This window comes from Arachis stenosperma, chromosome 1 (assembly GCF_014773155.1).
Source record: "Arachis stenosperma cultivar V10309 chromosome 1, arast.V10309.gnm1.PFL2, whole genome shotgun sequence".
Classification (NCBI taxonomy): Eukaryota; Viridiplantae; Streptophyta; class Magnoliopsida; order Fabales; family Fabaceae; genus Arachis; species Arachis stenosperma.
In genome coordinates, this window is record NC_080377.1 from 33,112,983 (window position 1) to 33,138,913 (window position 25,931).

Here is a 25,931-nt window from a genome sequence, read left to right on the forward strand (position 1 = left end):
GAAAGTTGTATTATAAACTGTAAGCTGTAACTAGAGGCAACCATGGCAAGATTCGTCAACTCCCGAGTAGAAAAAATCAAAAAATTGAAGAGAAAAAGGGAATGGGCATAAGAAATTAGGCACCTGAACACCAGGGGTATCGAAGTTCATGACTCGGATCTTGGCACCAACGTCACCCAAAATTTGGAGCTCCACTCGGTCATTGAGCGAGGCGTCACGCATCAAATTAGCGGAGTAAAAGTGAAGCATAAATATAAAAGTGAAGAATTAAAAACTGCAAAAGTGATCTTAAAACTTCTTTAAGAAAGAATAACAAACTACTATTTAAGATGGAAACAATGAGATAATAGATATGCATGTTCTAATAATGAAACATACTACTTCATTAGCATTTCAGTTTAGAGTTGTATATCAAGTTATTTCCATGAACATAAAGACTTGAAATATATAGTTTTTGGGTTAAGCCCACGAAACATGGTACATATTAATGAAAAGCACCTGTTTGCTTTATTCTCTGAGAGAAAGGAGGCCAAGTTGATACCTTCCTTGTTGTGGCAAGGGATCCAGAGGGCATTGCTGCTACAGAAGATACTATGAACCTAATGAGAGACATCACGGAGTAAATAAGATGGAGTAAATAAGGGATAATAAATAAGGGATAGTACATAAGTACATAGTAAAAGTTGGTGAACCTGGTTCATTAGGATTTTCTTTCTTTCGCTACCATTAAATGGAATACTGTTCTTAGTTCTTAATCAGTAACATAGGCTTTCTTAGCTGGACTATGTGGAAGACTAGAAATCAGTTCATATTTCAAAATATAGAAATTAATCCAGCAACAACAATTATCTGAGCAATTAAGCATTGTGAATCAGAAACCTTGCCTTTTGCTCGTTTATGCCTTGAATCAGGTGCACAGCCTTGTGTGATAACATGCCAAATCCACTTGAACAGTTTTCACACTAAAAATTGATTAAAAATGTTAAAATAGACTCAGACTTTGTATTTGGTCCTAGCTCAGTATAATAACAACTATAGGAATTCATATATCAAAACACCATGGTTTACTAATTGTATGCGAAAGTAATTACAATTAAAAAACCGCTAGTTTATGCATACAGGTTTTCTAAATTTCATGAAACAAAAGCAGAAAAAATAAATCAATTACTCTATTGTAAGCAACCTGTAAATGATTCGCAAGCAGATCAATGGTGTCTCGCTTAAGAAACTTCTTTGTTGAATTTCTCTTTCTCCTTATCACATTAATCTGATTCCTTAATTGTTTAATCAGCGATTTGCTAAAAAAAAAAGGAGATAAACTGCAAAATTGAAAATTGAAATTTTCATAATTACAATCAATGAAGGGTATTAAGAAGGAAGAAAAGAAGCAGAGAAATCAAAGAGGCCGTCAAAAATTTTGGAATATCTAATTTGGTGGCGCGAGGGGATGAGAAACAACGACAAGATGAACGATAGCTGCGGAAGATGAAGGGCGATAAGAGATTAGGGTTCATCATTCACATCACTCACACTTTCTCATATGCAGCAACACTAATCACTCTTTCATCTGGAGCATTCCATCTAAAACCTCTGCGTCGGGATTCCATGCCGCAATAGATCTAAAAATCTTGGAGAAGAAGACGCATTACTCAGAGAGAGAGAGAGAGAGAGAGAGAGAGAAGGAGAGAGAGAGAAGAGGTAATTAACGCATTCTAGAGAAGAAAAAGAGAAATGAGAATTTTCTATACAAACCTAGAAGTGAGAACGCAGATCGCATCAATGGAAGCTGTGAACTCTGAAGACGCATCACCGGAGGAGAAAACTCACTCTCGCGCACTCTACTTGCTAAGATAGGTTTGCATAAATGAGGTTTTCCTTTAATTAATAAAAGAATATATCGGCGGTTCTAACCGCCGAAATCACAAAAACTGCCATATTCAAAAAAGAAGTTACGGCAACAACATATACCGCCGAAAATAAAGAAAATTATGGCAGTTACAAAGAACCGTCCTAATAAAAATGTCGTTTTAAACCAGTTTTTTTGTAGTGGCGATTGCTGGGCGTGATGACAAATGCAAAAAAATCAAGGGATTCTATTCTAACATGATCGAGAACCGACAGATGATTAGCCGTGCTGTGACAGAGCATTTGGACCATTTTCACTGAGAGGATGGGATGTAGCCATTGCAACGGTGATGCCCTACATACAGCTTGCCATAGAAAGGAGTGACAAAGATTGGATAAAGACAGTAGAAAAGCAGAGATTCAGAAGGAACACAGCACCTCCATACACCTATCTGAAATTTCCACCATTGGATTACATGAGTAACTTTATCTTCATTTTCTATTTAATTTATTATTATTATTCGAAAAACCAATAATCTCTTAAATTAGTTAAATCCGCCTGACTGGGATTTACAAGATGACCATAGCTTGCTTCATACCAACAATCTCTGTGTGATCGACCCTTACTCGCGTAAGGTATTACTTGGACGACCCAGTACACTTGCTGGTTAGTTGTGCGGAGTTGTGACAAAGTGAGATTCACGTTCGAGAGCACCAAGTCTTTGGAGCCATTGTTGATGATCACAATTTCGTCCACCAAGTTTTTGGCGTCGTTTCCGGGGATTGTTTGAATTACAATTACGTGCAATAACAGTGCCAAGTTTTTCTGATCCGGCAACAACACCAAGTTTTTGGCGCCGTTGCTGGGGATTGTTTGAGTATGGACAACTGACGGCTCATCTTGTTGCTCAGATTGGGTTATTTTATTTTATTTTGTTTTGTTTTATTTTTTTAAATTTTGAAAAAAAAAATTATATTACTTATCCTGTTCTTCATAATTTTTAAGAATGAATTCTAGAGTTTCATGAAGCATGTTGAAGCCTGGCTGGCTGTAAAGCCATGTCTAAATTCTTTTGGACTGAGGCTTCAAAACCATCTTTATAGAGGCAAGTTAATTGGAATATTAGTTGTATGCTAAAGCTTGGCTGGCTATTGGCCATGTCTAGTATTTTGGACCGGAACTTTCACATAAAGCTTGGCTGGCTATTAAGCCATGTCTAATTCCTGGACCGAAGCTTTAGACAAACATTGCATGATTCCTGGAATTCATATTAAAAATTTAGAATTTCTTATTTTTCCTATATGTTTTCGAAAAAATAGAAAAATAAAATACAAAAAAATTAGAAAATCATAAAAATCAAAAATATTTTGTGTTTCTTGTTAGAGTCTTGTGTCAAGTTTTAAGTTTGGTGTCAATTGCATATTCATCATGCATTTTTCGAAAATTGCATTCATGCATTGCATTCATCATGATCTTCAAGTTGTTCTTGATGAACTTTCTTGTTTGATCTTCATATTTTCTTGTTTTGTGTTGTATGGTATTTTCATGGTATTTTTGCATTCATAGTGTCTAACATGAAAGATTTCTAGTTTGGTGTCTTGCATGTTTTCTTTACATTGAAAATTTTTCAAAATATGTTCTTGATGTTCATCATGATCTTCAAAGTGTTCTTGGTGTTCATCTTGACATTTATAGTGTTCTTGCATGCATCATGTGTTTTGATCCAAAATTTTCATGCATTGAGTATTTTTAGTGTTTTTCTCTCATCATAAAAAATTCAAAAAATAAAAAAATAAATCTTCTTTTTAAAATCTTTTTCAAAAATCATATTTTTTCCATTTTTTTTCTATTCAAAATTTCAAAAATTTTTTCAAAATATTTTCAAATATTTTTCTTATCTTTACATATTTTCGAAAATAGCATCAACAATTAATGTTTTGATTCAAAAATTTAAAGTTTGTTACTTTCTTGTTAAGAAAGATTCAAACTTTAAGTTCGAGAATCATATCTTGTGATTTCTTGTGAGTCAGTCATTATTGTGATTTTAAAATTCAAATCTTTTGCAAAAATAATTTCAATCATATTTTTAAACCATATCTTTTAAAATCATCTTTTCAAAATATCTTTTCAATCTTATCTTTTCAAAATCATATCTTTTTAAAATCATATCTTTTTAATCATCTTTTCTATCATATCTTTTTCAAACTTTAATTTCAAAAATCTTTTCTAACTTCTTATCTTTTCAAAATTAATTTTCAAATCTTTTTCAACTAACTAATTGATTTATTTGTTTGTTTTATCTTTTATCTTTTTCAAAACCACCTAACTAATTTTCTCTCTCTAATTTTCGAAAATTACCTTCCTCTTTTTCAAAATTCTTCTAATTAACTAATTATTTCAAATTTTAAATTTAATTTTATTTCATTTTAATTTTCAAAAATTACTACCCCTTTTTCAAAATTTATTTTTCGAATTTCTATCCCTCTCACCTTTTCTATTTATTTTATTTACTAACACTCTTTCCTAAAATCAAACCCCCCTCTCTCTGAGTTCGAATTTTCCTCTTCTCCTTCCTATTCTTCTTCTTTTCTACTCACATAAAGGAACCTTTATATCTGGACAAAGAGGATCCCTATTATATTTTCGTTCCCTTCTTTTTCATATGAGCAGGAGAAGGACAAGAACATTCTTATTGAAGCAGATCCTGAACCTAAAAGACTCTGAGAGGAAGTCAAGAGAAACTAAAATTCAATAATTCAGAGAAAACTTTACAGAAATTTTCAAAAAAGAAGATGAGATGGCAGCGGAAAATAACAATGCAGGAGGATCTTGGTGATTATACTACACCTAAGGCCAGAGAAACCTTAAAAGAAAAAAAAGAAAAGAAAAAAAAAGAGAAAAGGGAAGACAAAAAGCTTCCACCTCCAAGTCATGGGAGATGGAGAGATTCATCTCAGGGTCCATAGCTCAGTAGAAGAGCATTTGACTGCACATCAAGAACAGAGGAATTCCCTCATCAAGAAATCCCTGAGATACCTCAGGGGATACATTTTCCTCCACATAATTATTAGGAGCACCAAAATCACTAGGGAGGAGCAACAAAGACAAGGAGAGACATATAAAGCTCAAGGACATCAATGGTCCTTCAGAAGGCGCCACCCTCACAAGGTGGACCATTCCTTGTCCTTAATTTTTTTCTGCTTTTCGTTTTTTTTATGTTATATGTTTATCTATGTTTGTGTCTTTATTACATGATCATTAGTATTTAGTAACTATGTCTTAAGGCTATGAATAATTTCATGAATCCTTCACCTCTCTTAAATGAAAAATGTTTCTAATTCAAAAGAACAAGAAGTACATGAGTTTCAAAATTATCCTTGAATTTAGTTATTATATGATGTGGTGACAATACTTTTTGTTTTCTAATGAAGCTTGAACAGTGCATATTTTTTATCTTGTTGTGTATGAATGTTAAAATTGTTGGCTCTTGAAAGAATGATGAACAAAGAGAAATGTTATTGACAATCTGAAAAATCATGAGATTGATTCTTGAAGCAAGAAAAAGCAGTGAAAAAGCAAAAGCTTGAAAAAAAAAAGAAGAGTGGCGAAAAAAATAGAAAGGAAAAGAAAAGCAAGCAGAAAAAGCCAATAGCCCTTAAAACCAAAAGGCAAGGGTAAAAAGGATCCAAGGCTTTGAGCATCAATGGATAGGAGGGCCCAAGGAAATAAAATTCAGGCCTAAGCGGCTAATTTAAGTTGTCCCTAACCATGTGCTTGTGGCATGCAGGTCCAAGTGAAAAGCTAGAAACTGAGTGGTTAAAGTCGTGATCCAAAGCAAAAAGAGTGTGCTTAAGAACTCTGGACACCTCTAACTGGGGACTTTAGCAAAGCTGAGTCACAATCTGAAAAGGTTCACCCAGTCATGTGTCTGTGGCATTTATGTATCTGGTGGTAATACTAGAAAACAAAGTGCTTAGGGCCACGGCCAAGACTCATAAAAGTAGCTGTGTTCAAGAATCAACAAAATTAACTAGGAGAATCAATAACACTATCTGAAATTCTAAGTTCCTATAGAAGCCAATCATTCTAAACATTAAAGGATAAAGTGAGATGCCAAAACTGTTCAGAAGCAAAAAGCTACAAGTCCCGCTCATCTAATTAGAACTAATATTCATTGATATTCTGAAATTTATAGTATGTTCTCTTCTTTTTATCCTATTTGATTTTCAGTTGCTTGGGGACAAGCAACAATTTAAGTTTGGTGTTGTGATGAGCAGATAATTTATACACTTTTTGGCATTGTTTTTAGGTAGTTTTTAGTATGATCTAGTTACTTTTAGGGATGTTTTCATTAGTTTTTATGCTAAATTCACATTTCTAGACTTTACTATGAGTTTGTGTGTTTTTCTGTGATTTCAGGTATTTTCTGGCTGAAATTGAGGGACCTGAGCAAAACTCTGATAGGAGGCTGACAAAGGACTGTTGATGCTGTTGGAATCTGACCTCTCTGCACTCAAAATGGATTTTCTGGAGCTACAGAACTCCAAATGGCGCGCTCTCAATCGCGTTGGAAATTAGACATCCAGAGATTTCCAGCAATATATAATAGTCTATACTTTATTCGTAATTAGATGACATAAACTGGCGCTCAACGCCAGTTCCATGCTGCATTCTGGAGTCAAACGCCAGAAACACGTCACGAACCAGAGTTGAACGCCCAAAACACGTTACAACTTGGCGTTCAACTCCAAGAGAAGCCTCAGCTCGTGAATAGATCAAGCTCAGCCCAAGCACACACCAAGTGGGCCCCGAAAGTGAATTTATGCATCAATTACTTACTTCTGTAAACCCTAGTAGCTAGTTTAGTATAAATAGAACTTTTTACTAGTGTATTAGACGTCTTGGACTATCTAGTTCTTTTGACCATTCGGTCTTTCATGGGGCTGGCCATTCGGCCATGCCTGGACCTTCATCACTTATGTATTTTCAACGGTGGAATTTCTACACACCATAGATTAAGGGTGTGGAGCTCTGCTGTACCTCAAATTTCAATGCAATTACTACTATTTTCTATTCAATTCGACTTATTCCTATTCTAAGATATTTGTTGCACTTCAAAATGATGAATGTGATGATCCGTGACACTCATCATCATTCTCACCTATGAACACGTGACTGACAACCACTTACGTTCTACCTTAGACCGGGCGCATATCTCTTGGATTCCTTAATCAGAATCTTCGTGGTATAAGCTAGAATTGATGGCGGCATTCATGGGAATCCGGAAAGTCTAACCTTGTCTGTGATATTCCGAGTAGAATTTCGGGATTGAATGACTGTGACGAGCTTTAAACTCGCGATTGATGGGCGTGATGACAAACGCAAAAGAATCAAGGGATTCTATTCCAACATGATCGAGAACTGACAGATGATTAGCCGTGCTGTGACAGAGCATTTGGACCATTTTCACTGAGATGATGGGATGTAGCCATTGACAATAGTGATGCCCTACATACAGCTTTCCATAGAAAGGAGTGACAAAGATTGGATAAAGATAGTAGAAAAGCAGAGATTCAGAAGGAACACAGCACCTCCATACACCTATCTGAAATTCTCACCATTGGATTACATGAGTAACTTTATCTTTATTTTCTATTTAATTTATTATTATTATTCGAAAAACCAATAATCTCTTAAATTAGTTAAATCCGCCTGACTGGGATTTACAAGATGACCATAGCTTGCTTCATACCAACAATCTCTGTGGGATCGACCCTTACTCACGTAAGGTATTACTTGGACGATCCAGTACACTTGCTGGTTAGTTGTGTGGAGTTGTGACAAAGTGAGATTCACGTTCGAGAGCACCAAGTCTTTGGAGCCATTGTTGATGATCACAATTTCGTCCACCAGCACTTTCCCTCGATTTATTCCCCCTGGTGATACCACCAGGAGAAGGTGGTAAGGCACACTCCATTGATTATATTTCTCCTGGGGATGCGTAATAGAGAGATGATGTCCGGGTTAGCTACCGAATGTGTCAAGTCTGGCAGTATAACCGACACGTGAGCTCATAGTCAATAAGACAGTCATGCATCATATGCATTTATTTGAATTATTTGGGTGTGCATTTTATTGCTGTGGTGTGCTTATGTGTTTTATTTGATTATGTGCTATGTGTTATATGCTTTCTATGTACTTTCTTGTGTGTTTTGATTGTTCGATTTGATTGTTTTTGCTGGTGCATGGAGGTGATGGAGATTGAGGTGGATTGACTTCAGATTGCCCTTAGGCTAGTTTGTGTGTTGAATGTATAAGAAAAAGATATGGCAATTTATTGGGTAGAAAACCTGGTGCACGAAATTGTGATCATCAATGGCGCCATCAACATGGTACGCTCAATTGCAATTTCAACTCTTTATCACAACTTCACACAACTAACCAGCAAGTGCACTGGGTCGTCCAAGTAATAAACCTTATGCGAGTAAGGGTCGATCCCACGGAGATTGTTGGTATGAAGCAAGCTATGGTCATCTTGTAAATCTCAGTCAGGCGGATTCAAATGGTTATGGAGGATTAATGATTAAAAGATAAATAAAACATAAAATAAAGATAGAGATACTTATGTAATTCATTGGTGAGAATTTCAGATAAGCGTACGGAGATGCTTTGTCCCTTCCGTCTCTCTGCTTTCCTACTGTCTTCATCCAATCCTTCTTACTCCTTTCCATGGCAAGCTGTATGTTGGGCATCACCATTGTCAATGGCTACAGTCTCGTCCTCTCAGTGAAAATGTTCAACGCGCTCTGTCACAGTACAGCTATTCATCTGTCAGTTCTCGATCATGTTGGAATAGAATCCATTGATTCTTTTGCGTCTGTCACTAACGCCCCACAATCGCGAGTTTGAAGCTCGTCACAGTCATTCAATCCTTGAATCCTACTCGGAATACCACAGACAAGGTTTAGAATTTTCGGATTCTCAAGAATGCCGCCATCAATTCTAGCTTATACCACAAAGATTCTGATTAAGGAATCCAAGAGATAAACATTCAAGCCTTGTTTGCATGTAGAACGAAAGTGGTTGTCAGGCACGCGTTCATAAGTGAGAATGATGATGAGCGTCACATAATCATCACATTCATCATGTTCTTGGGTGCGAATGAATATCTTAGAACAAGAATAAGCTGAATTGAATAGAAGAACAATAGTAATTGCATTAATACTCGAGGTACAGCAGAGCTCCACACCTTAATCTCTGGTGTGTAAAAACTTCACCGTTGAAAATACATAAGAACAAGGTCTAGGCATGGCCGAATGGCCAGCCTCCCAAAGAGGGTTCAATCATAAAAACATGATCAAAAGCCTCCAAATGATCTAAGAACTAAACGTCCAAAGATGATCAAAAGATCTAAAGTGATCCAAAGATGAAAATACAATAGCAAAAGTTCCTATTTGTAGAGAACTAGTAGCTTAGGGTTTACAAAGATAAATGACATAAAAATCCACTTCCGGGCCCACTTGGTGTGTGCTTGGGCTAAGCATTGAAGCTTTCATGTGTAGAGACTTTTCTTGGAGTTAAACGCCAGCTTTTGTGCCAGTTTGGGCGTTTAACTCCCATTCTTGTGCCAGTTCCGGCGTTAAACGCCAGAATTCTTGAGCTGACTTGGAACGCCTGTTTGGGCCATTAAATCTCGAGCAAAGTATAAACTATTATACATTGCTGGAAAGCCCAGAATGTCTACTTTCCAACGCAATTAAGAGCACGCCAATTGGGCTTCTGTAGCTCCAGAAAATCCACTTCGAGTGCAGGGAGGTCAGAATCCAACAGCATCTGCAGTCCTTTTCAGCCTCTGAATCAGATTTTTGCTCAGGTCCCTCAATTTCAGCCAGAAAATAACTGAAATCACAGAAAAACACAAAAATTCATAGTAAAGTCCAGAAAAGTGAATTTTAACTAAAAACTAATAAAAATATAATAAAAACTAACTAAAACATACTAAAAACAATGCCAAAAAGCGTATAAATTATCCGCTCATCAGGTATGTCTTTGACCCCTAAAGAAAAGACTTAAAGATTTATTGTACTTTTTGAATCAGTTCACAGTTTTACACTACACAGTTCAAAGAAAAATAAAACAGGGAGACAGAAATTCAAAGTTCACAGTTTCGGTGTTCATCATGTTGAATCATAGTTTAGTTTCAGTAATCACTAATCGGTAATCACAGTACAGTTTAGCTCCCTCCAATCAGTTGATCTTGAATCAATTCACAGTTTCACACTGCACAGTTCAAAGAAAAATAAAATAGGAAGACAGAGTTTCAAAGTTTACAGTTTCGGTGTTCATCATGTGACTGTCATAGAGCTTCACAAAATCAAAGATTCAAAGAAATACTCAATAAAACTCATCAGGAATCAAACAATCATAACTAAAAAGAATATTACCTGGAACTCTGGAAGCTCGAAGGCACCTTCAACAGAACATGCAATAGGGAGAGTGGGAGACAGCGAAAGGACGATGGTGAGAGTGAGGCGTTCTCAGTTCTCGACGGCGGTGGCTCGACCCGTGTGAGAGTGAGGCGTTCTCACTTCTCAGTTCTCGACGGCTCTGCAGTGGCTCGACGGTGGTGGCTCGACCCGTGTGACGGTGTGAGAGTGAAGCGTTGGAAGCAGCTTCAGCGAAGCCTGCTCGATGAATGAGAAGCACTGAAGCAGAGAAGGCAATTAGGGATCTGGAGTTTTGGACATTTAGGGTTTCAGATGCAAAAAATGGCAGCGTTTTGTTGCCAGCCAAAAAACCGATCAAATCACGGTTTGGTTCGACCGACCAATTATCGGCCGATTTGTCGATTCAATTCCAGTTTTTAAATTTTACGGTTTTGATAATTGATCGAATCGTTTTTCTGTCCGGTTCACGGTTCGACCGACCGGTTCAAACCGGTTTTCAAAACATTGCTTTTTATTGAATTTGATGGCTTATATATATACAACTGGATGCACAAGTAATTCTAACTAATCTAACTAATATATTAATAGTACACTTGGCATAATTTAATAAATAAATATCATTCTAATATTAATTGTTGATTTTAATATATATTTATACATAAATATATATATATATAATTTAATTTATTTTTAATATATATTTTATATTTTAATTGATATTTTATACTGATAGTTAATTGTGATAATTAATTTTAGTATACACTTAGCATAATTGTTAAGGATATAAACTAGTAATAATAATTTGAATAAAGTGATAATTAAGTCTCTAAAAATTTATTTTTTAGATTAAATAGCCTCTAAAAAAAGTATTAATTTGGTCCTCAGTAATAATAAACAGTGAACAGCTTTTAGAACAAAAAAAAATACTAAATAGTTTCTATTTATAAAAAATTGTCATGTAAATAATAATTTTTTGAGTAAAATTTTACCTGTTTTGATATGATTCCTGGTAAATAGAAAATAGCTAATATATTTTATATGAAAATTCAAAAGATAATAAATATTTCGCTGTGTAAAACTACATTATTTTCATACTTATGTAGCAGTGACAGAACACATACTACTATAAATAATGAAATACATAAATAATTCCATTTTATTTCGTATTATCCATATTCTATTAATGAAAAGATATATATATCTACCCTTTATATCATAAATGACATAATTAATAATTAGTCTAAAATCAAAATTTTTAAGAAACTAATTATCATTCTACTCTAAAAATTTTAAAAAACGTCAGAAAGTAACTGATGTAATGCATGTAAACGTAGAAATTAGACGATGAGATCGGCATGGAGAGAAAATCAAAATCATTAGCATATATCTACCACATACATCGTATATGACAGTTAGGTTTCCGCCCTTTACTAACTTCAAGTAGTTGACTTATGACAACTACAATCACCCTAAAAAAAGAGCCTTCTATCTCCACACTTTAACGGAATGCATGTGATAATTACAGTAGAAATAATAACACCGCCACTAATTTTCTTCCTATAATTTCATATAAAGTTTCCCGCTTCTTGTAGAACAAACTTGAGCTTCCTCAATTCTCATCCATAGAAAAAATATCAACTATCAAATATCACTTACCTTATTAGCTTTGATTTGCCAACTTTTGTTAAATAGTTTCCCCTCCTATATATGATAGGTTCAATTTCGGTGAAACTAACGAAATATCAAGCAAATTAAGCACCGTTAAAAAAACCTTAAATAATCCTAAACTCTAATTTCGTCCGACTTGGTTGGAGTCCCAAACATACAAACAAACAAATAGGTAGGTATTATATAATTTGACGCGGTTCTTGGACATGGTTCGTAAGGTTCATGCAGGGTTGAATAATGGGAATGGGAATTACTTGAAGAAAGTGAAGAAGTTTCCAAGGGTGGCATGGAGAAGCATATGGAAGGTTGGGCGTGATGATCCAAGAAGGTTGATCCATGCATTCAAAGTTGGGTTGGCTCTCACCATTGTTTCGTTGCTGTATCTGTTGGAGCCACTCTTCAAAGGAATTGGCCAGAACTCTATCTGGGCTGTCATGACTGTCGTCGTCGTCTTCGAGTTCACCGCCGGTTAGTTTTCTCTATTCCCAACTTCAGTAGCCTGCGTACTACTAAGCCTCTTTTATTTTGTATTTATGCACTTCACCATTCATCCTTCAATATATCTAATACATCAAAATTTAAGTGGTAAATTCATTCCAACCCTCTTTAAAATAACATGTAATTTATTATGTAATGTATTAATTTTTAATTAGTTGATATTTTAATTTAATTATTAACTATATTAATAACTTGAGTTGTTTAAATTTAACTAGAATTAATATTTTAACTATAATAAAATTAGTTGTAATTAATTTATTATAATAGATCATTCTATAATTTTTAAAAGTATTAATGAAATACCGCTTTCTTCCAATTATCTTTTTCTTGTCAAACCAAAAAAAAAAAAAAAAGTAACCACGATAGATATTCAATTAATTGTAGCAGTAAAAAAGATTGAATAAAAAATCAGGGTTCAAACATAAATTTCAATAATAAAAAAAGAATGAAAAAAAGTAACTTACTTTTTTATGGCTTGCATTATAATATTTTTTGTGTGGATTTTACACTTTTAAAATGAAATAGATTGTATGTGAAAATAAATAAATAAATAAAAAGAATGAAAAACTGATGGAAGATTTTTTTATTTTGATATTAAAAAGGTAACAAACATAAAAACGTTATATGGCTTAGTCTGTAAAAGACATGCATATTGAGGGTAAGTAATGATTATGCTAGTGAAAATGAGAAATAATCCAATTCAAGTAGAATGATAACCATTATGTTGAGAGAGAGAGAGAGAAGAACATTATGAGTTTTTTTTTTTTGTTTTTTATTGTTGAACAAAGAAAAAGATTTGAGAGAAACTAAGAGATTGTTTGTTAATATTTTTAAAATATCAACTAATAAAAAATTGATAAGAACATAACTTATATGTTATATTAGAAAAGATTTGGTAAAATTCACCAATTTTAGTTACAACTTTGGTAAGCAGGGTATAGAAACTAACACAGATTGTGAATGCCAAACACATACACAACATTTTATTTACATTGGAATCAATGAAAAATGATCAACTGAAATGGTTCAACTGTGATTATTTGAAGTAGAAATAATGACTTTGTGTAGGAAAGAATGTATTCCTTTTTTGTCTTTAACTAATAATAGTAAGTGAAATATATTATAAAAAAAATGTTAGATGACCATTTTTTTTTTTTTAGTTTTTTATCTTACATTTGAACCATCACCAGCTAGGTCTTCACCTTTTATCACTAATAGTATTTGACTAGCATAAAAAATTAGACTGACTTATTCGACTTGATTGAAATATAATATGGTACAAGGGGTATAATTCTCCAAGCGGGAATCCTTTTATTATCAAGATTCAAATTCGAAACACTAATTAAATGATTAAAGCACTTATATGTAGGGAGGGTGAGAGTCGGTGTCAAAGCATAGACTTTAAGATTTTGATTAATTATAATAATTTTTATATATGTACTTTCCAATTTTTTATGAACTAAACTGCAAGACTTCAACTCAAATTAAATTTGATTTTCATTCTAAAAACTTTTTCAATCACCAAACCTTCTAATAAAACTAGTATTGTTAAAATGTTTCATATATCACTAATATAATTAACTATTATTATTGTTATTGTTGTAAACTAAAAAATATAAAATTTAAAGTTTAGAATTTAGAATATTGGATTTTAGATTTATGATTTTAAATTTTGTGTTTTGGATTTAAGGTTTAGGTTTATGTTTGCTATTTTTGTTTGAATTGTGTATTCTAAATTTAGGTATACCCATTTTTAAAAAGACTGATTTTGTATTTTAAATATAAGAGAAAAAAATATAAGATATTAAACGATAATATTAGAAAAATAATAAAAAATCAGCATATAAACAATCTAAATATGTTTTATTTATCACACCTTATTTGCCACTATAATAGTGTGACACACTTAATAAAATTAACACAGACCCGCACGTAAATAGTGTAATATTAGAGTTGCATTTATGGTTTTATGACGAAAATTCTCAAAAAAAAATTAATGGTGCAAACACAAGCTCTGCAAAATTGTTAAAGAATGAAGTTCAACCATGACGAATAACATTAAATGTTTTAAGACTTTTTAATGTAAGATTCACGTGCATGAAGATGAAAGTGATAGAGCTGCATACTAATGTTGTGAGTAGGTGGTAAAGGTAAACATTTTAATTAATTTCTAACTATATTTTATGTTAATTGCTTGGTTGAAGGGGCAACTTTATGCAAAGGGCTAAACAGAGGATTGGGGACACTGTTAGCAGGATTACTCGCATTTCTTATTGAGTATGTTGCAGATGCATCTGGTCATATCCTTCGAGCTATTTTCATTGGGGCTGCAGTTTTTTTAATCGGTATTTGTTTCATTCATAAATTACTTTGATAATCCATTTAATGTAGCACAAACAAGTATCTCACTGTATCATTGTACTACCCTATATCTACCTAGTAATTAAGTCTCATTAGCCATTAACTCTCCGTAATTAGCAACTAGTGTATTAACATACATGTTAAAAAAAATATATAAATGTTTGGGAGACAAGTAAAGGATCTAGCTAATATGTGCTTTAAAAGCACGCGATAAGTTTATTATTAGTGAAAAAAATGTATTAAAATTTTAAAATTTGTATATTTTCAATAAAAAAAATTTTTATTTATAAACTTAACATGTGTTATTAAGATACAAAATAGATAAACTTTAAGAACTAATTTAAATAATTAGTTTAAAATTATTGTACTTTATATTCATCAATTATCTCTAAAATAAATACATAATATTAAATATGGTAAATATATAATTTTAAATATATATATATATATAATTATAGATATTTAGTAAAATAAAAAAATTTAGATTATTATCCCTCTTACATTATTATAAAAAAAAAATAGATTTTATATTTTCACTTCTCACTTAACCTTTTAGATAAATTAAGAACAAATTTCTTAAATACCATAAAATTTCTCAAAAGAAAAACGATATTTGATTGATCTTTTCTATACCTTCTTTTTATGATATAAAAGACTTTTATTATTTTTTATAAGGATTAAGTATGATTTTAGTCTCTAATAAGATATAAATCGAAAATTTTTTCGTCCCGAATCTTTTTTTGCGTATAAAATCGTTTCTAAGTTTTAATTTGGTTTTAAAATCTTTACCTTAAGAACCAAAATCGTATTGAAGTGGCACCAGAAGCGTAGACAGAGGTAGATTGTAGACAGCTTCTTCTTCTTCTTCTTTCTTTCTCCCTTCTTTTTCTTCCTTTCTCCTTTCACAGGAGCAAAAATACTCTGTTTTTCTTATTTTTTTTATTTTATAAGTTTTTTATTATGAATAATTTAGTCCAAAATTTTAATATTTAAATAAAGAAGACAATTTTAAAATTTGTTTTTAAATTTTCGAGACGATTTTACATGAAAAAAAAAATTAAAAATAAAAAAATTTTCAACCTATATTTTAAAGGCTGCAATTGTACTTTTGATTAATGTTAAAGAAAAATTATACGAGACTGGGAGGTAATGTTGCATGTTCTCTTTTATCAAGTAAGGGGAGATAATAAATTTGTCATTTATAACATAAAAGAAATATATATATATATATATATATATATATAAAAGATATAGAAATTCAAGTTTTCAGTTTTATTTATATAAAATTAATAGTTAAAAATTAAAAATAATTTAATTAAATATATTAAATTATTTAATAATTTTTAATTATCAATTTAATATAAAACCGTTATATGTAAATTTTTATCTAATTTATGAAGAGGGTGATAACCTCCAAATTAATAAATAATAAATTTTTTATTTTATAATTTGGCCTCGTAAACTTTTTTTCCTCTCGACCCACAAGGCGTGGTTCAAATATTATTTCTCTAAATAAAAATCTTTCAAATTAATAATATATCATTCTACTGTACTGGATGCAGGAGCTGCAGCAACATACGTGAGGTTCTTTCCGTATATAAAGAAGAACTATGACTATGGTGTGGTTATATTTATGCTGACCTTCAACTTGATAACGTTGTCGAGTTTCCGAGTTGAGAATGTGTTGAAGATTGCACATGAACGGTTCTATACCATAGCCATAGGCTGCGCGGTATGCCTTTTTATGAGTCTCTTGGTGTTTCCAAACTGGTCCGGCGAAGACCTCCATAGTTCCACTGCTTTCAAGCTTGAAGGCCTTGCCGATTCTATACAAGGTACTTACTATAAGAAAAGTTTAGGGTTAGCAACTTTATTAAATTCTAACCAGTATATAACTAACAAAAGAAAAGTAAATAATCTCACACCATTAAAAATATGATTAATGACTACTTAATGACTATAAATCACAAAAGTTACTGGTCTATCACTCCTCCTTACTATATATGTGTAAATTTCTCATTCTCTTATCACAACTTCACAACTCTCTTTAGTCTTTATGAAATTCAGAATGTCTCCTGCTTTAATTTTTTCATTATTTAATCCTATCAAGACAAATTAAAGAGCGTGTTTGAAAAGTTTTTTTATCGCCAGAAAAGAATTTTATTTTATTGAAAAAAATTATTTTTATTTGAAATTTAATTTTATGATTTAGAATAATTTTAATATATATGTAGAATTGAATTGAATTTTTTTATTTAGAATCATTTTTAAACAATAAAATTATCTTCTTTTATAATTTTATTATTGAAAATTTATTTTTATTAGACACTCAATTATAAATAAAAATATTTTTGACGTATTAAATATTAAATATTAAATTTGAATGTTATGAAAATTAATTTAAAAATTAAACCTCTTTTAATTTAATTTATAAATAGTAAAAATATGAAAATTAAATTCTCAAATAAATTAAAATAATTTACTTATATATTTTTTTTAAAATAAATAAAAGAATTCTACTCTGAAATAAATTTTAATTCTTGACATTCTAAAATAATTAACTTCAAAGGAAATAAGAAAAGTCATGTACTCTTTTTAATTTGCTATTGTATTAGTAGGCATCAATTATAATTTATCTCTTTAATTATTGATAAGTATGTGAAATAGTAATAAATATGACCTTATTGTGTGATTAACACTCACATTAGTCAAGGTATAAAATCTTGCAGCTTGTGTCGATGAATATTTTTATGGAGATACAGCGGAAGCTTCATCAGAAAATACAAAATCATCTGAGGAGGATCCCATATACAGAGGTTATAAGGCTGTTTTGGATTCAAAATCTACAGATGAAACACTGGTAATTAATAAATCATCTATCTTTTGCTTCCTTCTAAACTTTTAATGCATACATTCCAAATAAGAGAAAATGTTATTGATTGATATTTTTTAATATATTTATTTTATATTGAATTTATGTTAACTAATTTTTTTATTTTTTTTATTAAAAATATTGGCACTCTAGTAATATTCCTCATAAATAATTAAGTACAAATAATTTACATTCAATACAGAAACATTCAACAAAAATTCATTTTTTTCTTGTTTGCTTTTTCTTTTATATATTTTCACATAATAAGATATGTGTATTTTGAACGCAAATATATCTATTATGTATGCTAAAAAAGTATGTTATTTTAAGCACAAAAGTAATTGTATTTGTTTAAAACTCTATCTGTATTTTTTTCTACACAAATGTATGTGTATAAAAATATAAATGTGCTTTTTTTAATAGCTATCTATTTAGTTAACAATGTAGTCCTATAATTATGTTAAAAATATTAGATATTATAAATATATGTGTTGATTATCTGTCAAATATTTTTTATTATTCATATAGCCTTACTCAATATAATTATATAAAATATAATATGACACCTTCTTAAATAAAGATGAATAAACATATTTTTGTTAAAATTATGAATTTTTTTATTTATTCGTATTTTAAATAAAAGTAACACTTTTATAATATATCAAAATTAAATTTTACAATTCATCGTATAACGATAAAATAAATATTTTTATATGAAGTCTAATTATGAAATTTGTATTGTAGTATTAGTATCCAACGGTATAATAAAGCTCCATATTCATAACATGCTTTCACATTGTTGTGTTTTGAATTGGGTAGGCATTACATGCTAGTTGGGAGCCAAGGCATTCAAGGTACTGTCATAGATTTCCATGGCAGCAATATGTGAAAGTTGGGAATGTTCTTCGTCAGTTTGGGTATACCGTTGTGGCCCTTCACGGTTGTTTGAGATCAGAAATTCAGGTACTCATACTTAAATAAATTTGACTATTTAGAAAAATTTTGCTCTCAAGTTTATTTGTGTGATTAGGATTATAATTTGATAAATTGTATTGCATTGTAAATGATTTTGACAAACGAGAATACAATGTTAGAGACTACTGTTTATTTTGGCATTAAGAAATGTCTAAAATAAATACATTTTAAAAAAGAGTTGAAGACTAGAACTATTATAACTTTGCATACAGTTTAACCATTATTTAATTATTTTAATGAAAGAAAATAAGACTTTACTATTTTACTTAAAAGTTTCACAAAATTCTAATATATAATAAAAGCAATTAGCAAAGAAGTGTTAATAAATGTTAAAATTCTTATTTTTTGAATTTGGATGAAAAAAATACGGATTAATCAAAACACTTTTTGTTATTGGATTTGTGGGTGTTTACAACCTAAAGTAAATAACTAAATAAACAATTATGTTACATAATCAACACCTCTCAACCACCATCATAGCCAGCAATAGCTAAAAAAAGTCCAATAAAACAAAATAAAAATCATATTTTTTTAAATTATGTCGTGTACACTAAAATCAGTCATTAAAGTCAATCACCAGTATAAAATATATGTTAGAATATAAATACACATTAAAAATAAATTAAACTACATATATTTATATACAAATACATAAATAACTGATTTTAGTGACTAATTTTAATATACGAATAATATTTTTGTATTTTTTTTATCCTTTTCACGTTTTTTCCTTCGTTCCAACATATAATTTTTTTTCACCCACCGCTAGTCACATAAGCCACCACTTGGTCTTATTGCAAATTCAAAATTCTAATTCTTAAATTTTATGTCTTAAATTGGTTTTATATTGTTTCACTTTTAAATTTTCATCTTTATTTAAGTTTTTAAATATTTTGATTATTTTTAATTTTGGATATTTTTTTAATAAAAATATTATTTATATATCAAAATTAATTATTAAAATAAATCACCAATATATTTATATATATATATATATATATATATATAATTTAATTTATTTTTAATGTATATTTATATTTTAATATGTATTTTATATTGATGACTAAGTTTTATGGTTGATTTGAACATACATGTAGCATAGTTCCTTGTTCCTCTCTGATGTTCAATTGTTGGCCCATTTGTTGATTGATTGCCATCGAAAAAACAAATTAGAAATGTAAAAACATCTGAATCCTCTCCAGTTCACCTTAATTCACCACTATCTCATGTTTTTTGTGTTGGAATTTTATTCAGACACCGAGATCTGTTAGAGTTCTTTTCAAGGACCCATGCATAAGAGTAGCAGGAGAGGTAACAAAGGCACTGATAGAACTGGGAAGCAGCATAAGGAACCGCCGCCATTGCTCCCCAGAAATACTGTCAGACCATCTCCATGAAGCCTTGCAGGACCTGAATACCGCCATAAGGTCGCAGCCTCGACTCTTCCTGGGCGCTAACGACACCCAAGCCAAGAACATGCTCGCCATGGCCGCCGCCCAAGCAGGCGAAACTAAGCCTTCCAAGTCATCGCTGCCAACGGTTAAGACTGATTCTTCTGCCTTGTCCAACTGGAAATCCAAAAGGGTATACCGTTATTTTTTAGAATAGATAGATATATATATAAATCAGTTATCAGATAAAATATATGTTAGAATATAAAATATGCATAGAGAATGAGTTAAACAACGTATATATTTAGATACAAATATATGATAGCTAATTTTAATATACACAATATTTTTGTATAAATTAATTTTTTTTGGTCAAACACTTTTTATTTAATGAATTTCAAATCAGAATAAAAAAGGAGGATTTTGTTAGATTTCAACGTATAACTATGTGGAATCATTGTATGATCCATGCATATTGCATACATAAATACTACTGTCATATTTAAACTTCTTTAGTAATTTTTATTTGATTAAATAAAACAATGATATTTGCTTATTATTATAATTCAATACGTGTTGTAACAGGCATGCAATGAGCAAGCGGGAAACAAGGAACCAGAGAGAAAGGTGTTGAGACACCAATTGAGCAAAATTGCAATTACCAGCCTTGAATTCTCAGAGGCATTGCCTTTTGCTGCTTTTGCATCTTTACTTGTGGAGATAGTGGCCAAACTAGACCTTGTTATAGGGGAGGTTGAAGAACTTGGAACGCTTGCAAGTTTCAAAGAGTATAGAGCTGGTGATGAGAAGATTGATGTGAAATGTGAGAAACCAAGGCTTGATGTTCTTGAGAACCATTTGCCTTCTCTTGGAGTAGAATAATATGATACTAGACTTATTCTTTCATGGGCATGGACTATTATTTTGAGGAATAATGGTGATATATATATTATGTGTTTTACAATGTTTAACTCTACAAAGTACAAAGTCCATAAAATGAATATTATCCCTTTAATAACGATATCTTAATTTTATGTCACAATAATATCCACTTTATTGTTCGATTGATCAAATTAGAAATTGAGAGGACGATTGAACTTCATTTGTGTTACGGACCCGCGGATCCAACCCTTAACGGCCCAACAATGACTTAGCTTCCAAGTCTAAATAATCTTTATGGCCTAATAATAGGGATGAGTTATAAAATCAAAAATTACTAACCAACATTTAAATTCAAACATTTTTCTTATCTTAACTAATTAAAAAGATAAGATGACAAGATAAAACTATATAGTATATAAAGAGGAGTCTATAGCTTCTCCAGTTATGTTACATACATACACTTAAATCCTACTTATTATTACATCCATTCTAATTTGAACACTGTATTATCTTTGTAGGTCATCATCCACCATTCATCTAATTGGACACTACAAAAAAATGGTTTAAAATAATATTTATACGGCGTTTTATAGTGTTATCATAATTAATTTGCATAAAATGGCGGTTTTTAATTTGGTGAATCTAGCAATTTTAAACTACCATTATCGGGACCAATTATTAAAAAATGAGGCCTAAAACTCTTCTCCAACAACGTAAACCCTAAGACACAGTGACACTACCACTATTGAAATTCATCGAAAATTCAGATATGGTAAAACTAATGCTGCCACCACAAATCCGAAAACGACGATTTGTGTTATGCTCTGGCGACGATTTGCTCCATCGACTACTACTCCATCGAGATTGTGTGCTGTGAATTAAAATGCTGTCTCCAGCGATGATTTTCTCTGGCAATGTTCTCCTCCGACGACACGTTCTCCTCCCGCTACAATCTCCTCGATTGAGCTACCGTACTGTGAACTGAAACGCTGTCATTGTGAGAGAGCAAGGTTGAAACGAAGATCTCCTCTAGGCTCCAGCGACGTTTTCTCTTATGACGATCTCTTCCGACAATGTTCTCCTCCGACTACAGCCTTTTTCTTTGGGCTACTGTACTGCGAATTTTTCTCCTTCGGTCGATTGAGATTCTTAGGTTTTACCAAGTAAGGTTTTCAGGCATTCTGCTTATTCAATTCCGTCGAAAAGTATGAGTTTATTGATCATTCTGATATGTTTGTTAGGGGATTAGAAATTATTCTGCTACTATAAATAGTGGTAAAATTGTTGAGTTATAAGAAACTAGTTATAAAATGGACTAATTTGGATATTATTAAGCAATTTCAGGTACCAATTTGAATCAAATTCAAGTTTGGTACACATCAGCATACAACTAGAATGTCACATCATCAACGTTTAGATCGCACTTCTCCAAGGGACTAACGGAGATGCACTTTTTCGAATTTCAGAGATTTAATTGGTCATTTTAAAAAGTAAATGACTAAATTGAATAGCGATTTAAAATTCAGGGACCATTTTGAGCATTTACTCAATTATGATGTATAATGCATGTCTTTTTTATGAGATAAGAATATAACAAAGAACCTATTATTTTTGTACAATGAAAAAGCATGATGAATATAATTCTATCATTTCTATTTCTCTTTAATTAGTGATCTCTAATTACTATCCTCAAATTATAACACTACTTTTACTCTTGCAAATGAATGAGCTAGCTGAATAAAAAAATTATTGAGTATAATAATGATGCATAATTCTCCCTTTAATCTAATAAGTTTGAATACCGCAGCACTAAGCACAGCACTATAATCCACCTTTGTTATGTTTGCTGAAATTACATATAATTTATGTTAGTTATAAAATGACTTTATCTTTGTTACACAATGCTAAAAAGGAGGTTTGTCTTCTCTTCACTATAAGAAAAAGCGTTTTTTTTACGCCAAAAATCGACGGTTATTTCTGCCATCGATATTTTTCGACGGCTTGCTGTCGATATTGTAAAAAAAATAATTAAAAATAAAATATTAAAATTGACGGCCAATTCGTCGATATTTTTATGATGAATTAATCTTGGTCCTATTATCGTTACACTGTCGACGAACGAGGGATAAAAAATACTTTTATTTTAAAATCGACGAACATGGCGTCGATTTTATTATTTAAAATATTGACAACGTTTACCGTCGATAAATTTAAACAGTCTAGATCGCTTTCTAAAATCAAATAAACGGTGTAGATTTAAAATATAAAATAGACGTTTAAGATGTTGCTTTTATTATAAATTAAAATCGACAAATATGCCGTCGATTTTTATCACTAAAAACACAAATACCCGCCTCCTCTTCCCGCCTCCAAATTTCAGAAACCCAATTCCTCAAATTCCCCATTTCATCCCCAAATTCCCCAATCACCAGAAACACAATTTCCCCTTATTCTACCCCAAATTCACGGTTGCGCCACCGTCATTCCTCCGTCTTGCGCTGCCGTCGCTCCTCTTGCTCGCGCCGCCGTCACACTCTGTTCCTGTCGTGTCTCTGTCACTCCTCAAGTTCGCGCCACTGTCTCTCCTGTTGCTCGCATCACTGTCGCTCCGCTGCTGTCGTGCCGGCGTCGCTCCTTCTACGTCGGTCCTTCTCCGCTCTCTCTTACACGTCTTCTCTCTCTCAATTGAGCTCACAAGAACTTTTTCTGTTACTGTTACTGAACTTCCAAATTCCATTGTATTGTTTCTCTTTTAGGGCTCTTGTTTTCGCACTTGGTTCTCCAAAATTTTTAATTATTTGTTCTTCCAAACATTTGTCATATATTTCTGCATTTATTTTTCCATTATTATGCTCTCTCCATTCTTGCTTTTTTCAGATTAATTATTCTCCACCTTGATGTTTATTTGGACTGTTGTTTTGTTTAAGGCTTGCAGGTGACTAACTTAAGAGGAATTGAACAGATGTAAGCTGCTGTTAAAAGGTTAGTACACCTTCCATCGCGCCGTCTTGTCTGTTGCTTCACTGTGTCATTTCAGTAGGTCATCTGTTCTCTTATTCTTTACTGTCTTGTTGAGTTGTTATTGCCTTAGTTATTTTTTGTAATTTTCTATGTCTTTGTTGCTGTTGCTGTTGTGTTATTGTTGTTGTTGCTATTTTGTTGAATTTCTTGCTATATTGTTGAGTTTTTGTTGTTATTGATATATTGGTAGACTAGATTGATAGACTAGATTGGCTAAATAGCAGTAAAAACTTTGGACTTTGCAGGCTATATGTTGGTAGAATTGACATTTTATAGCTATTTACACACAACACAATTGTATTCAGAAAATCATGAGCATAGCCATGCTCATCTCCCCTCCAAAACCATTCTCATAGCCATTGCAGTGGCCACTACAGTTACCGTACTTCTCACATAGAAGCTAATGAATAAATGCTTGGAAACATTAATTTCATATGTGAAAGGGAGGGTGTCTTCAAGGAAGAAACCTTAGTAGGTCACCAGCAGCACCTAAATTCAAAGGAGTATAAGTTTTCACATACAAGGAGATAAAAGTGGCCACAAATGGATTCAGTGAATCAAATATCATTGGTAATGGAGGGTTTGGTTTGATATACAGAGGAGTCTTAAGTGATGGTACTTTGGCAGCAATCAAGTTGCTACATAGAGAAGGTAAGCAAGGGGAGCGTACCTTCATGGTAGAGATGAATTGAGTGTGTTAGCTTCATTTAATGATATAATATATCTCTTTTGTTTTTGGTTACCAATGCAATGATTTAATATCTCCTTGTTTTTATCTAGCTCTATCCCTCTATCCCTCTATATCTCCTTGGTTACCAAATATCCTTGGTTACCAATAAGAAAGAACATCTTGGTTGTTGGATCTATAGTAATTGGCTTGGTCTGACTCCGTGAAATGCTTGTTCCAGTTCCAATATAACGTCCATTTTGGTACCAATTCAATGGTAGTAAAGAATCACAATGCTTTAATCCTAATTTAAAGAATCATATGGCACGATCTCAACCTCATATGTATTCTAACTTAACTGAGTTTAATGTATATATGTAGTTTAATAATCATATTTTCAGTTTAGTATATGAAGTTGTGAAGTTAGTTTAGAGTTTTCATGAGAGTATCTTCCTATATATAATAGGAGAGCAATACATGATCAAGTATTTGACAAGTGGAGCAGTTATTTGCTTGACAAATGTTAATGGCCAATACATGGCAAGTGGCAGTAGCTACTCTTGGAAAATGTATAATATAAGAATAAAAATAAAAAAAATTCAATTTCAAATAAAATAATTAGTAGGACATCAATATAAATAGAGTTGTTTGATGCAAACCCACATTTTACCCTGCTTTTAAAATATTTTGTTCGCATCTCTTGAAAAATAGGAATAGTTTCATCTTCCTCTTTGGTACAAATCACAAAAAATGGCTGAATGTTATGATTACCTATGTGATGTCAATGCAAAAAAAACTAACCTGGAATTTCAAGGTATACGTGATAAGCCTCTGGGAGAGTTCTAGCAAGTTCAACGAGAAAGAAGTGGGATCAATTGAGATGATTCTTCAGGATATTAAAGTATGTTATTAATAAAAATCTTTTATAATGGTATTTATATTTTTTTACCCGCTTTTGGTTATTGACTTTTCCAACTAAACATCTTTCAGGATAATAGGATTCATGCTTCAATTCCTAACCCGGTTTGAAAAAGTGGTTGGGTAACATCCGAGAGTTCTGCATGTATGTGACGAGTAACTTCATAGTTGTTGATAACAAGATCAAGTCTAGGGTAACTTCAGTAAAGTGGGTCCTCACTTTCTCACATAGGACCATTGTAAGTCCAGTCAAAAATCCAAGCTATTCCCTTGAAGCATTTTGATTGAAGACTATTCCTGAGTTACTAAATGCTGAAAAGCTTGACAATATCGAACTATTTGGTTAGTTCAAAATGCATTACTGAAAGCTATCTTAATATGTGTA

General features: G+C 31.8%; 1 protein-coding gene across 2 annotated transcripts; it reads left to right on the forward strand.

The window, feature by feature from the left end:
- The first annotated feature begins 11,925 nt into the window (after positions 1-11,925).
- LOC130944507 (aluminum-activated malate transporter 12-like) lies at positions 11,926-21,057 on the forward strand. Of its 2 annotated transcripts, none has more exons than XM_057872854.1 (7): positions 11,926-12,429; positions 14,664-14,804; positions 16,383-16,655; positions 17,550-17,680; positions 18,512-18,655; positions 19,922-20,251; positions 20,644-21,057. In XM_057872854.1, the coding sequence occupies exons 1-7, from the start codon at positions 12,168-12,170 to the stop codon at positions 20,938-20,940; spliced, it is 1,578 nt and encodes a 525-aa protein (XP_057728837.1). In that variant the 5' UTR covers positions 11,926-12,167; the 3' UTR covers positions 20,941-21,057. The 2 variants fall into 2 exon arrangements, with proteins under 2 accessions (XP_057728837.1, XP_057728846.1); XM_057872863.1 differs by having other exon boundaries at positions 17,583-17,680.
- The last annotated feature ends 4,874 nt before the right edge of the window (positions 21,058-25,931 follow it).

Coding starts and splice junctions, on each gene's coding strand:
- LOC130944507 (XM_057872854.1), top strand. CDS start 12,168: ATGGTTCGTAAGGTTCATGCAGGGTTGAATAATGGGAATGGGAATTAC. Junction 14,805..16,382: donor GGCTGCAGTTTTTTTAATCG/GTATTTGTTTCA, acceptor TACTGGATGCAG/GAGCTGCAGCAACATACGTG. Junction 16,656..17,549: donor CCTTGCCGATTCTATACAAG/GTACTTACTATA, acceptor AAAATCTTGCAG/CTTGTGTCGATGAATATTTT.